Here is a 14,269-nt window from a genome sequence, read left to right on the forward strand (position 1 = left end):
TTGCGGTAAAACCAGCCGATCAGCGGTGCAGTCGATAGTTCTGTGCCTTATCCCTCAAGTTGTCCGCTTGAGGGTACCAATCTAAAACCCTATAGTAGCTTTACTCTTGTCAAAATTATGCAAGCATCATGGTCAAACCTAGTCGGATCAATATAATGTCCACATAATGATCCTTTAATATAAGCCTTATCTAAAAGTCCATCAGGTTTTCCATAACCCCAACGGACACAATCACGTTCTGTGCATTAATTTGGAGAACTAAATGCCGATATGTTGATCGGAAATGTATAAATAGTCGAGTTTGGTGGGGGAAAGGCCTAACCCTTTTTTGTTTTGCAGAAAATAAGGAACGAGGTCCCCAGCTTCGGTATGGTTATCACACCCTCACTCTTGCTGGACTGGTGGAGAAATATTCCATCAAGTGACCAAATCAATGAATGGAAAGAGAGGGCCGTCAAATCTAGCAAAAAGCTGGAATATCTAGAATACAGTCTGCTGGAATTGGAAGGAAAAAATGAGGAAGAGAGTCACCGACTGCTAGAATGCCGAGGGAAATGAAGGAGGACATTTAGCAAAGGCGTTCTTACTGATGAACCTACGCGAACTGGAGGATTTGATCAACGAGAACATTCAACCTGAGGAAGGTCCTCTGGGACCAAATAGGCTAGATTTATTTGCTTTCTCCTAAAAATGTAATAAGGCCAAGTGCCAGTAGTGACTTATTATTATCTTAGTGTCGTTTTGGGATTCGTCTATTTTTATATTATGAAATGAAGCATTTATTGGCATTAAAAGTTCTCAAAGTTTATTTGTCGCTAGGCCTACCTCGAGCACAATGAGGTTCCCAAAGTAGGACACGAATTTACATTTCCGCAATATGTGTTTAAATACTGCAAACATTTCAGGATCCTCACTGACTTGCTACCTTTTTTGTTTTTGCTTATTTTTTATTGTTATTCCCATCCCCTTGGGTTGGTTCACTCATACTGGCCTCATTAGCGTATCACACTAGATCTAGAGGTCCCCCACCTCCTCCTCCTCCAAGCAACACAAAAGCCAGAGGAAAAGCAAACATGGAAAATTTAAGTGGAATCCAAAAGGAGAATATTGAGAACACAGAGACTTTATGTGGCCGTAGTACTCCGGTCCCAAATGATCTAGTCTTAAGACATGAACAAAAGATACTGGAATTGCAAGGAAAACTTGAGCAGGTTCGCAACTTGGCAAACTTGTCACTCACTCTCAATGTCCCTAATATCCACCAACAAAACACAAAGAACCCAACACCTCCTCAGAACACACAAAACCAATAGCTATAAAATCCTACCACACCAAATTAATACGCAACTCCACCCCAAAATATCAATCAGCTGCCAATACCAACTCCGCCACAACATCATCATCAACCAATTATGTACCCACCAACCACCACTTACCACACTCCCTAAAACATACCACAACTCATTCCCGATCCCCAAAATCCCACCAATGACCATCATTACACCCAAGTCCCTGGCACACATCAAAGCAACCCTATAGATGTGGAAACTGTACCTCACTCTACCCAACCAATGTCATATACATCGGAATCCTCCGAGAAGGACCTTCTCATTAAAAACATGGCTGAAGAACTAAAAAAGTTAACAAGCCGAGTTCAAGGTGTTGAGGGCGACAGAGGAATAGAAGTTTTGAACTATGAAGATCTGTGCATACAGCCGGATGTCGAACTGCCAGAGGGGTACAAACCTCCTAAGTTTAAAATGTTCGAGGGCATAGGTGGGCCCATGGTTCATCTAAAGACCTATTGTGACAAGCTTGTCGGGGTTGGAAAATATGAAAAGATCCAGATGAAGCTCTTTATGAGAAGTCTTACTGGGGATGCTTTGTCTTGGTATATCAGCCAAAATCCCAAGAAATGGTCCAATTAGGTAAGCATGGCATAGGATTTCATGGACCGGTTCAGGTTCAACACAGAAAACACACCGGATGTTTTCTACATTAAGAATCTTAAGAAGAAACCTATAGAGACTTTCGACGAATATGCTACTCATTGGAGGTCAGAAGCGGCTAAAGTCAGGCCCTCTTTGGACGAAGAATTGATGAATAAATTCTTCATCAGCGCACAGGATCTACAATATTATGAGAGGTTGATGGTTATCAAAAATCACAAATTCTCTGACATCATCAAACTCGGAGAAAGAATCGAAGAAGGAATCAAGATCAGGATAGTGACGAACTTCGAGGCACTGCAAGCCACGAATAAGGCACTACAATTAGGTGGCATATCGAAGAAGAGAGATGTTGGGGAGGTAATGGTGGTCCAGGGCCCAAAATCTCCACTTACCTATCAGACACCTCCACCCACATATCAAACACCTCCACCCATATATCAAACACCTCCACCCACATACCAAGCATCACCCCCTACATATCAACCTTCATCTCCCAGATATTCCCAACCAGCCACTATCCATCACACCTATAACTCCCAACCATCCCACTTCCAATCACCACCAGCTCGCCAAAATTATCCAAGACCAAGACCCAACTTTGACCGCAAACCACCCAGATAATACACCGCCATTACTGAGCCCATCGACCAAGTGTATGAAAGGTTGAAAACCACAGGTTACGTCATTGATGTTTCCGCTATGGAACTAGAAATTCCATCCCAATGGGTCAATCCGAACAAAACTTGTGCGTACCATTCTGGTATGAAAGGGAACACTACTGTTGAGTGCCGAACATTAAAGGATAAGATCGAGATGCTAATTGATAACAAGGTCATACAAGCAAAGGAAGCCGCACCTAATGTCCGCAACAATCATCTCCCTGGTCACAGAGGTGATGGTGTACATGTGATAGAGACAAATGAAGAATGGGACCCTGAGGGGTCGATCGGGCTTATTCGAGAAGGCGATGACTTTAAGGTTGCATTCACACTTACTCCTATTGTGGTTCATACTTGGGCGCCAATCGAGGTTGAGGTAACTGTATCAGTTCCATTCGAGGTGGAAATAGCTACGCCCGCAGCCACCCCTGCTCCATTTGAAGTAGAAGTGGTCACATCTTTCACTGTGACAGTATCAACCACACCCTCATTCAACTCAAAAGCAATACCCTAGGATTATGTTGCCGAGGCTTGGCGAAAAGGGAAGGCCAAGGTAGAGGAATCTGACGCTGCACAAGGAATGATTAGAACCGAAAGAGTCTATATAGCTGAACATCTGGGAGGTTCAAGTAAAGAGGCCACTACTAGGCAGCCAATTATTGAGACCGGTTTAGATGACCTATGGAGGAAAGTACATGCAAGGGAGTACTCTATTGTTGACCATCTGAACAAAGTCCCTACTCAGATATCTATCCTGTCACTATTGTAGAATTCAGAGGCACACGAGAACGCCTTAATGAAAGTGTTAAGCGAGGCTTAGGTACCCAATAACATCACCGACGGAGAAATGGCCAACATGGTTGGGCAAGTACTAGAAAGTCATAAGATCATCTTCCACGAAGATGAGCTACCACCCAAGGGACTGAATCACAATCGAGCATTGCATATTACAATGCAATTTGAAGACAAGTTCATTTCTAGGGTCTTGGTTGATAGAGGTTCGAGCCTAAATATTTGTCCATTGGACACTCTAAAAAGGTTGGACAAAGGTTTCCATGAGATACGAGTAGGAAGAATGAATGTGAAGGATTTCGATGGGTCCTAAAGGGGCACAATCGGGGAAATAAACCTTTGCTTGCAGATGAGGCCAACTTGGTTCGACGTTGAATTTCAAGTGCTTGACATACCAGCCTCATATAATCTTCTGTTGGGCTGACCATGGATCCATGATGCTGGAGTCGTGCCTTCCACACTACATCAATCCGTAAAGTTTGAATGGAATCGTTAGGAGGTAATCATTCACGGAGATGGAAGTAACCCCATCTACACTAGTCAAACCATCCCGGCCATTGGACATAGAAGAAGACTAGGAGGGGAAACCTATCATCACATTGAACGGGTCAATGCCGTCGAGAAGGATAAGTGGTGGAGTAACAAGATAGAAAGCATACTAGCATGGTCTGGATATGAACCCGGCAAAGGGTTAGGAAAGAACCTCCAAGGTATCACAAAACCAATACAGCTGAAAAATCATGGTACCACCTTTGGGCTCGGATACTAGTATACATGGCAAGAGTACAATGATTGGTCGACTCCACGGCGTGAACCATATTACCCTCTTGAGCAACTAGTGCCATGTTTGGACCAATCTTTTAACCAGGCTGACACAATATAGGGGACTGCGGAAGAACAAGCACTAGTTGGGTTGAAGAATTTGTTCTTGGAGGATGAGGACATGCACTGCGGTGCCATAATCGAGGAGGAGGAGAAAGAAGACCTCACTATTCAGACTATAGAGAAGAGAGTTGTTCTCAAAAAGTGGACCGCCACACCATTCCGAGCCCGCCGAGTCCCTGGGTAGCTTGGCAGAATTTACTTTTATAGCCATTCTAGGCATTTAAAATTTCCCATAATTTTGTTTTAAGTTTTACTTGTTTTAAAATGAATGCTCGATTCATCAAGCCGTACTTTGTCTGGACATTTTTTCAAGTTTTAATCAATTGCATTTGCTCTTTATTATTCATTACTATCTTTACATTTTTCCTTTCTTCAACATTATTATTACTTTTTATGATGAACAAGTGACTGTGACATGTAATGAGGCAATGCAATATGAGAATAGTGATTCAGAGGAAGAAGATGAGATACCCGAGGAAATTGTTAGGGGGGGTTGAAAATTTTGAGAATAAGCCTAAGTCCAATCTAGACGAGACCGAAGTAGTAAATTTGGGAGACGCCGAGACCATCAAGGAGACTCGCATCAGCATTCACTTGTCACCAATAGAGAAGGAAGAGTACATTCGTTTCCTAAAAGAGTATGAGGACATTTTTGCATGGTCATAAGATGACATGACCTGTCTGAGCACTTCCATAGTGGCTCACAAGTTTCCTACTAATCCTATGTGTCCGCTAGTAAAACAGAATCTCAGAAAGTTCAAACCAGATATGAGCCTGAAAATCAAGGAGGAAGTTACCAAGTAGATCAAAGCCAAAGTTCTCATGGTGGTTGAATATCCAACCTAGTTAGCTAAAATTATACTGGTTCTGAAGAAGGATAGGAAGGTTAGAGTATGTGTTGACTATCGGGATTTAAATAGAGTAAGTCCCAAGGACAACTTCCTACTGCCGAATATACACATCCTGAACGATAACTGTGCCAAGCATGAACTCCAATCCTTTGTAGATTGCTTCACGGGTTATCACCAGATTTGGATGGATGAAGAGGATGCAGAGAAGATAGCTTTATTACACCATGGGGTGTATACTATTACAAGATGATGCCATTTGGTTTGAAGAATGCTAGGGCCACTTACATAAGAGCCATGACAACCATCTTCCATGATATAATACACAAAGAAATAGAGGTGTATGTGGACGATGTCATTATCATATCCAAGAAGGCCGCAGAACATATAGTGGATCTGAGAAAGTTATTTGACAGGCTAAGGAGGTACAATTTGAAATTGAACCCCGCAAAGTGTGCATTCGAGGTTCCCGCAGGAAAGTTACTGGGATTCATCGTCAATCGTCAAGCGATCGAACTGGATTCCTCTAAAGTCAAAGTTATTCAGGAGCTACCCCCACCTAAGAGCAAAAAGGATGTAATGAGCTTTATAGCACAGTCCACAGCCATATGTGAACCCATCTTCAAGATGTTGAGGAAGGATGCCAAAACAAGCTGGACGGAGGATTGTCAGAAAGCTTTTGATAAGATCAAGGAGTACTTGTCCACACCACCAGTTCTGGTCCCGCCAAAACCAGGACGATCTTTGCTACTCTATCTATCTGTATTAGACGGAGCCTTCGGATGTGTTTTGGGACAACATGATGAGACGAGGAGGAAGGAGTAAGACATGTATTACTTGAGAAAGAAGTTCACATCTTATGAAGCATGGTATTCTCTGCTTGAACGCACTTGCTGTGATTTGACGTGGATGGCTCAAAAATTGAGGCATTACTTTTGTTCCTACACTACATACCTCATATCCAGGATGGATCCTCCGAAGTACATATTCTAGAAACCTATGCCGACTGGAAATCTGGCCAAATGGCAGATATTGTTGAGTGAATTCGATATCGTCTACGTAACTCAAAAGGCAGTCAAAGGACAAGCATTGGCAAATCACCTTGCTAAAAATCCGGTGGGAGGAGCATACGAACCTTTGAAAATATATTTTCCTGATGAAGAAGTGTCGTTCGTAGGGGAAGACATTACGGAAGCATACAATGGTTGGAGGATGTTCTTCGATCGAGCCAAAAATTTTAAAGGAGTAGGCATTGGAGCAGTTTTGGTATCAGAAATGGGTCAGCATTATTCGGTATCTGCTAAACTCAGATTTGCCTGCACCAACAATATGGCAGAGTATGAATATGGCAGTCGACATGGACGTTCAGGAGTTGCTGGTGATTGGTGATTCAGATTTTCTTGTGCACCAAGCACAAGGAGAGGGGGCCACCAAGAATTTCAAGATATTGCTATATCTGCACCATGTGCAGGAATTGAGAAAGAGGTTTACAAAGATAGAATTCTGACATGTGCCTAGAATTCAGAATGAGTTTGCTGACACATTGGCTACCTTGTCATCTATGATACAACATCCATATAAGAATTACATTGATCCCATTCCAGTGAGAATGCATAATCAGCCGGCATATTGTGTTCATGTCGAGGTAAAAGCGGATGGAAAGCCTTGGTTCTATAACATAAAAGAGTACTTATCGAAAGGAGAATACCCAGAGTATGCAAATCACATTCAAAAATGCACACTCCAGAGATTGTCAAATCACTTCTTCCACAGCGGAGGAAACTTGTACAGAAGAACTCCTGATCTGGGTTTACTAAGATATGTCGATGCAACGGAAGCTTCTAAGCTACTTGAGGGCGTGCATGCGGGGACCTGTGGCCCACACACAAATGGTTTCGTCTTGGCTAAGAAGATACTCAGGGCAGGTTACTTTTGGATGACCATGGAGACGGATTGCATTCAGTATGTCTGCAAATGCTTTCAATGTCAAGTGCATGCCGACATGATAACGGTGCCGCCAAATGAGCTCAATGCAACAAGATCACCTTGGCTATTCGTCGCCTGGGGAATGGATGTTATTGGTCCGATTGAGCCTACTGCTTCAAATGGACACAGGTTTATTCTGGTAGTCATTGATTACTTCACAAAATGGGTAGAAGCTGCATCTTACAAAGCTGTAACCAAGAAAGTCGTCATAGATTTTGTCAAGGATCGTATTGTCTGCCGATGCATAGTTCTCAAGTCCATTATTACTGACAACGCCGCCAATATCAACAGTGATCTAATGAAATCTAAGTGTGAAGCTTTCAAAATCAAGCACAGGAATTCCACAGCCTATAAACCTCAGATGAATGGAGTTGTAGAACCCACCAACAAAAACATTAAGAAGATACTAAGGAAAATTGTAGAGAACCACAAACAATGGCATGAGAAGTTACCATTTGCTCTATTGGGGGTACCACACCAAAGTTAGCACATCAACCAGGGCAACTCCCTACATGATGGTTTATGGTACCAAGGTTGTCATCCCCACCGAGGTCGAGATTCCTTCTTTAAGAATCATACAGGAAGTTGAACTCAGTGATTCAGAGTGGATAAGGATTCACTATGAACAATTGGCCCTTATCGATGGAAAGAGGATTAACTCAGTATGTCACGACCAAATTTATCAGAACAGAATATCCAGAGCTTTCAGCAAAAAGGTCAAACCAAGACAGTTCGCACCAGGGCAGCTGGTATTGAAGAAAATCTTCCCGCATCAAGATGAAGCCAAAGGGAAATTCTCTCCCAACTGGTAGGGTCCGTATATGGTTCATAGGGTGCTGATAGGAGGAGCACTCATACTTGCATAAATGGACAGGGAAATCTGGCCAAAGCCAATCACTTCAGACGCAGTCAAGAGATACTATGCTTAGATATCTTACATTTCTTCATTTGATGTAATTTAACTACTCTTGACTTCATTCCCGTTTAAGAGGGGATACGTAAGCGGCCTTATGGGTTCAGTCATATCATAATAAAATTTTCATTTCCCCCAAGACTAGAAACTGGGGCAGAATTTTGAGGAGGGACCTCAAAATTCCAGAGCAATTCTGTCCAATGCCAATAGGTGTCAGACGGTCAACAATTAGTTAAGGAAACTGGGGCAGAATTTTGAGAGGGATTCTCAAAATTTCGAAAAAGACTCGGCAAGGATTATTATCCACAAATAGTCAAAATATCATCCACCAAAATGGGGCAAAATTTTGAGGAGGACCCTCAAAATTCCAATATAAGAGAGTCGTGATGCCTTTGAAATGTGTTACAGTCACTAGTTCATTTAAAATTAATTGATATATCAATACATTTCTAAAATAACTCTATTTCTATCAATGATTGCATATTTTTCGAAAACTCTATTTCCACAACAATCAGGTGTTACCTAGGGGAACTCGAAAGGGCTTTCATAACGGAGCAAAGCAAGGCCAGTAGACGAAGCATGAACCAACCTTCCCTCACAAAACTTACAATTTTTCTTTGAATGCAGGAACATTTGACGTAACGATAGCATTCGCGAAAATGTATACACAAAGAGATGACTATCAATCAGACCATCAGACACCGAATATATCTCCATCTAAGACATATACTACTCTCATTTGCTACTTTCTCTCTGCATGAGGCTAATCCCTGCCTCCCTACTTGCATGAGGCTAACCCCTGCCTCCAAACTTTAATGAGGCTAATACCTGCCTCCATACTTGCATGAGGCTAATCCCTGCCACCCTATTTCCATGAGTCTAATCCTTGATTTCATGAGGCTAATCCCTGCCTCCATACTTCTATGAGGATAATCCCTACCTCCATACTTGCATGAGGCTAATCCCTGTCTCCATACTTGCATGAGGCTAATCCCTGCCTCCCTATTCGCATGAGTCTAATCCCTGATTCCATGAGGCTAATCCCTGCCTCCATATTTGCATGAGGCTAATCCCTGCCTCCATACTTGCATGAGGCTATTCCCTACTTCCCTACTTGCATGAGGCAAATCCCTGCCTCTCTATTTGCATGAGTCTAATCCTTGATTCCATGAGGCTAATCCCTGCCTCCATACTTACATGAGTCTAATCCCTGACTCCATATTTGCATGAGTCTAATCCTTGACTACATACCTCCATGAGGCTAATCCCTGCCTCCCTACTTGCATGAGGCTAATCCCTGCCTCCATACTTACATGAGGCTAATCCCTACCTCCCTATTTGCATGAGTCTGATCCCCGACTCCATATTTGCATGAGTCTAATCCCTGACTCCATACTTGAATGAGGATAATCCTTGCCTCCCCCATTCCCATGGGACTAAGCACTGTCCCTTTTCGCACAAATTCGCTCTATTTCTAGCACTATCTATTTGCTTTGCTGTCGGGCTAAGCTCTGCCCTCCATTTCACAAGACTAAGCCTTGTCTTGTTAACATCATTACTGCATATCATGGGCTGAAATATCACCAATTTATCCGAAGGCATCATAGTCTCAAATTTGTATATCATTATTCAAAGGCGTCGTGGTTCAGAGGCACCATCTGCATGGCCCGAGAACATCATTTCATGGCCTGCAAATCCCTCACTAAATAATTCATGGCCCAGGACGTCATGGTCTGAGGATGTCATCTTTAACCGTCTGAAGACAACCTTCATGGCCCAAAGAGAATTTTCATCATGTTTAAATTTTTGCAAATACATGTTTGTGGCATCTTATATCTGCAGGTAACCAGTAGGCAACCGATATCCTAGCAGGAGCGATCTCGCTCCAATTCCTTCAACTGTCCCGAGCATTAACCACTAACCATAGCCTCTTCGGAACCTCGTGTCCGTTCTTGTAATAATCCCAAATCATCCCGCCGGTCAAAATTGGCCATAATATCTTTACTCGAAAACTCTTTCATCCTTCCTAGGTAAAGAGGGGCAGCTGTTGATACCCAATTTTTTTTGTATATTTTTAATATGCATAAATACTTTCAAAATAACACACATATGCATATATAAGCATGCACAAGGTTTTTATAATTTTTCTATAATTTATAAAGATTTTAAATTGATTTATTTCCTCCCTTTTTAATCATAAAATCCTCAATAATTATCCCTCCAATTATTGTTGTGGTAATTTAGTCATTTAAATTCTATATTTATGCCAAAATATTGTTAAAATATTTTTTAATGTATTTTTACAATTACATTTATATTTTTAAAACTAATTTGCATATAATTGCAATATTATCCCTATTAATGTATAATTACATTTACATTCATAAAATTGATCCTCTTTATTTTTAAAATGTTAAATATCTATTTTAAATCATTGTAGTACATGAAATTATCTTTTATAAATTACCTATTATTTACTATAAATTATATGGACATAAATTGGCTATTTAAAATCTAGCCATATTGCATTTCAATTTAGCCTCAATTAAACCTAATACCACAGCCCAATTTCGGATTAAATAACCCAACCCAGGACCTAAATGCACCTACCCGACCCAAAACCTATCAAATCCTGGCCGTTGATCTAAAATATCAACGACCCTCGTTCAGTCTTGCCTTTTTTATTCCAAACGACCCCCCCAACCCTAACCATTTTCCCACATCCGCTGCCCTAAGATCCTCTCCTCTCTCAATAACTCTCAACCAAACCCTAGCCCTTCAACCACTGACCTCTCTTCTCTGGTCATCTCCGATGACCTTTTATTGTCTCACAAGCCTCCAATGGCTTCTCTCATGCCATGCCTGCCTTCTCTAAGGTCTTCAAGGGCCTAGGGCCATGCTGACTTCCATCTAGGGCTAATCACTTGTCTATTCTCAGCTACGCCAATGTGATTTTGAGCAAAACCACACTGTATTTGCAACGATCCTTGGGTTTCCTAAGCAGGTTCTTCATCTCTATATGGGTTTCTTTCGAAACCCTAATTTCCTTTCTGCACCTCCTAGATCTATATAGATCTAGGATTATTTGAGTTTGTTTCGTTAATTTTTTACAATGTCCTTGGAACTCTTTAGAAGAATCGTTGATTTCAAGTGTTTTTCACTTTCTCCTAAAAATTAAGGTTTCAGAACTTATTTTAAAACCTTGTTTAACTGATCCTTTATGTTTAAACTTTTATTTCTTGCATATTTTGACTGATTATATGATTTTACTACCTCTTCGACTCATCTATGTTGAAAGCCCTATTTTTCTAGGTTTCTTCGTTTGGTTCTGTGTATCAGCATGACTGACCGGTTCTTGTTTGAGTTTTTGTGACTATCTTGCCTCGAATATGTTCCTACTGAGTTTTTTAGCCTAACTTATATCAACTCTATGTTCTTGTGTTCATCTTGATTGTTCAAGACTTGCATCTTTCTATCGGTATTGTTCAACCTTCATGTTTGCTATGTCTAGTTATTCTTATCTTACTCTATTTATATGCTAAACACTGACTCATGACTTTCTCTTTGATTGATTCTGGATTCCCTGTTTCGTGGTTTGATTGGAAGACCTTCCTTTAAACCTTCGATTCCTACCCTTTCTATTCAATTTAATGATTCGCCTACCTTGTCTGTATTGGTACGATATTCGTACTGACTATCTCCTTAATTAGAGTTCTTTAAACTTAGCCCTAATTGTTTACCCTATACTTACTGAATTTGAGATCTTTGCTTATTGGTCGTACACTGATTTATTTCCTTATTTATTAATTGTTCTTACCATTTGAACCGATTCCCTTAATTTAAGGGAGTACTTGTACTGATTTTGCTCTAATTGGTTCTGAGTATCATAATTACTATACTATTGTGATTCTTGCCTTATTTTACCTAGTTTCGAACTACTACATATATATACTCTCTCATTAACACAAACATGAGAAATTGGTTCAAAAAAACTCTCTCCCTCACACTAAAAGCTTTCTGCTCTCTCTTGTGTTACTTCCTACTGTCTAAAGTTAGCCGGCTGTAAGCCAAGGCTAACCACTGGGTGCTCTTTCACTTTGTGTTTACTATCTCTTTACTGTTATGTCCTAATTTCTATTCAAGTCCCAAAATAATATGCTTCTCCTATTACTTCATTTTTTCATGCTTCTAATATGCTTCTATCTATGGTTTTGTTGTTCAACCTACAATTAACATGTCTACTTCATTGTCTTCTTTACTGCATGTTATATGCCCCCTTAGGATTAGCATGCTCGTGAATCCCTTTCTAGTATGCCCCAATGTGACTATGTTTCTTTGATTCCTGGCATGCACCTTCCTATTTGAAGTAATTGTCTATCCTAAGCCTGTTTGATTCTGTATTAACTATAAAGTTCATGTTGTACTTTAAAAGCCCTTGACCCCTTTCAAGGCTCCTCTGATTCTGTACCTATGTGCATCGGTGCTTACTATGTGCTCTATACTTACCCCAAATCCCCATTACCCCTGAGTGGATGTGTGTACCTATTTGATTCCATGTATTAAAGTGTTTATGGACCTCTTCTGGCTTTGTATTTGGTTTGATTGATTGTTAGTCACCTTACCCTTTTCAAATTGTCTGATTTAATAACTCCTTATGTTTTTTTACAAATCTATTTCAAGAAAATCTCTTTTAACACTGTTTTCCTACTGAAACCTTTTTTCAAACTATGTCAAGCGCTCTCACTATACTCCTAAGTCATTAGGTTCTGCCCTCTCTAGTATGTGTACAGCCTTGGGGTCCTTTTGAGAACCCTCTGAACTCTGGCACACTGAGGCTGGCCCTTCCACACTGCACTTATTCAATTTTGTTACAAAGTCTAGGTGTGAGCGCTGCCCGGGATCCTTGATATCCTTAGGGAACTCTGAACCACCTAGACAATGACATTATCTATGAAATTGGCATTGAGGCTGTTGGAGGTTTGGGAAATCACTTGGGCCTGCTTCAGGCTCCCTATAGTGTAACTTCTTCTTTTTCTTTATTTATGTAATTCATTCATGTGGTTTTAAAAACGAATATTGGGGTTACTAGTGAAAAAGGGTGGGTAGTTACATATTGGGGTAATATGGGTAGAAACTATGCCTATAGGATTTTATATTTGCTATGTTTGCCTTACCATGTTAGAAATCATGCTTATAGGTCTCAAGTGATTCCGATAATAGAAATTATGTTTATAGGTCCTAAAATCAACTTCACAAGTAGATACCACACCTATAGAATGTGATCCAGTTCAACTTATGTTATAATGGATATTTACATGTACTTTCATTTGTTATTATGCCTACAAGTTTCTAATATCAGCTCTTAACAATTAGATATCATGCCTATAGGGAACAACATCAGAAATTCTGCCTGTAGGTCTAAAATCAGTTTAATTTAAATAAGTCAATCCAGTTCATGATTAGTTTACTTCGAAACTGGTCTAACTAGTGGTTTATTTTCCCTGAAAGGAATTCTTTCCAGTACTGCTCTAATTTACTATTAGAAAGCATGCCTATAGGAACTCAAGAGTCTGTTTTAAAATCTGCACACTGTTTTACTATATCAAACGTAGTTATCGTGCTCTTAGGACACCACTACTCAGCGTGTAGGCAAGCCTATAGGGCGTTTTCAAATCCTGCAACTCTGAAACTCTTTCTGCTACTTAATGTTGTTTTGATTTAACAGGCTTAAAGTCAGTAGGCAAACGGATAGGGCCATTACTTCTGAGTTTGTAAAATAAACCGCATATCTTTTATGTCTTGATATTCACTTAGACATCATGTCTTAGGATACTGTTTAACAATATTGCCCTTATTTGTGTTTGAGTCATGTTGCTTATGTGCGTTGTTTATGGAGTTAAACTTGAGCCTCTAATTGCTTTTTTTCTACCTTACGTGCTAAGATCCCATTTGTTTTTGCTTGTCGCCTTAGTATTTTCTCCTTTAAACCTTAAGGGTCTGTCTAGAACTACCTATAGGTACAGGTCCTAAATTTCCTCTAGGACCATTAAGAAGGAATGAGTAACAGCATGCAATAGAGATCTCTGCCCAACACTTGCTTTAATAACCACTAAGGGGGTGGGAAGGGTAGATATGGGATATGATGACTACGTGTTAATGTCATGTGTAGCCCCTCATTGAGGAGTGCTTACTGGACATTGTGTGCGATGATCCTGTAGGTTAACCAACTTAGGA

At 40.5% G+C, this 14,269-nt stretch overlaps 1 protein-coding gene across 1 annotated transcript; it reads left to right on the forward strand.

Annotated features, from left to right (window-relative positions):
• Positions 1 to 6,745: 6,745 nt before the first annotated feature.
• LOC138885868 (uncharacterized) lies at positions 6,746 to 13,815 on the forward strand. Its single transcript, XM_070166859.1, has 3 exons — positions 6,746 to 7,061; positions 7,128 to 7,251; positions 13,761 to 13,815. The coding sequence occupies exons 1-3, from the start codon at positions 6,746 to 6,748 to the stop codon at positions 13,813 to 13,815; spliced, it is 495 nt and encodes a 164-aa protein (XP_070022960.1).
• The last annotated feature ends 454 nt before the right edge of the window (positions 13,816 to 14,269 follow it).

The sequence above is a fragment of the Nicotiana sylvestris genome, chromosome 2, assembly GCF_000393655.2.
Source record: "Nicotiana sylvestris chromosome 2, ASM39365v2, whole genome shotgun sequence".
Taxonomy (NCBI): domain Eukaryota; kingdom Viridiplantae; phylum Streptophyta; class Magnoliopsida; order Solanales; family Solanaceae; genus Nicotiana; species Nicotiana sylvestris.

Excerpts from the sequence above, each read along its gene's own strand:
- LOC138885868 (XM_070166859.1), top strand. The coding sequence starts at position 6,746 with ATGCATAATCAGCCGGCATATTGTGTTCATGTCGAGGTAAAAGCGGAT. Across the intron at positions 7,062-7,127 it reads TAAGAAGATACTCAGGGCAG|TGCATGCCGACATGATAACG; the intron begins GTTACTTTTGGA and ends TTCAATGTCAAG. Across the intron at positions 7,252-13,760 it reads ACTGCTTCAAATGGACACAG|GCTTAAAGTCAGTAGGCAAA; the intron begins GTTTATTCTGGT and ends TTGATTTAACAG.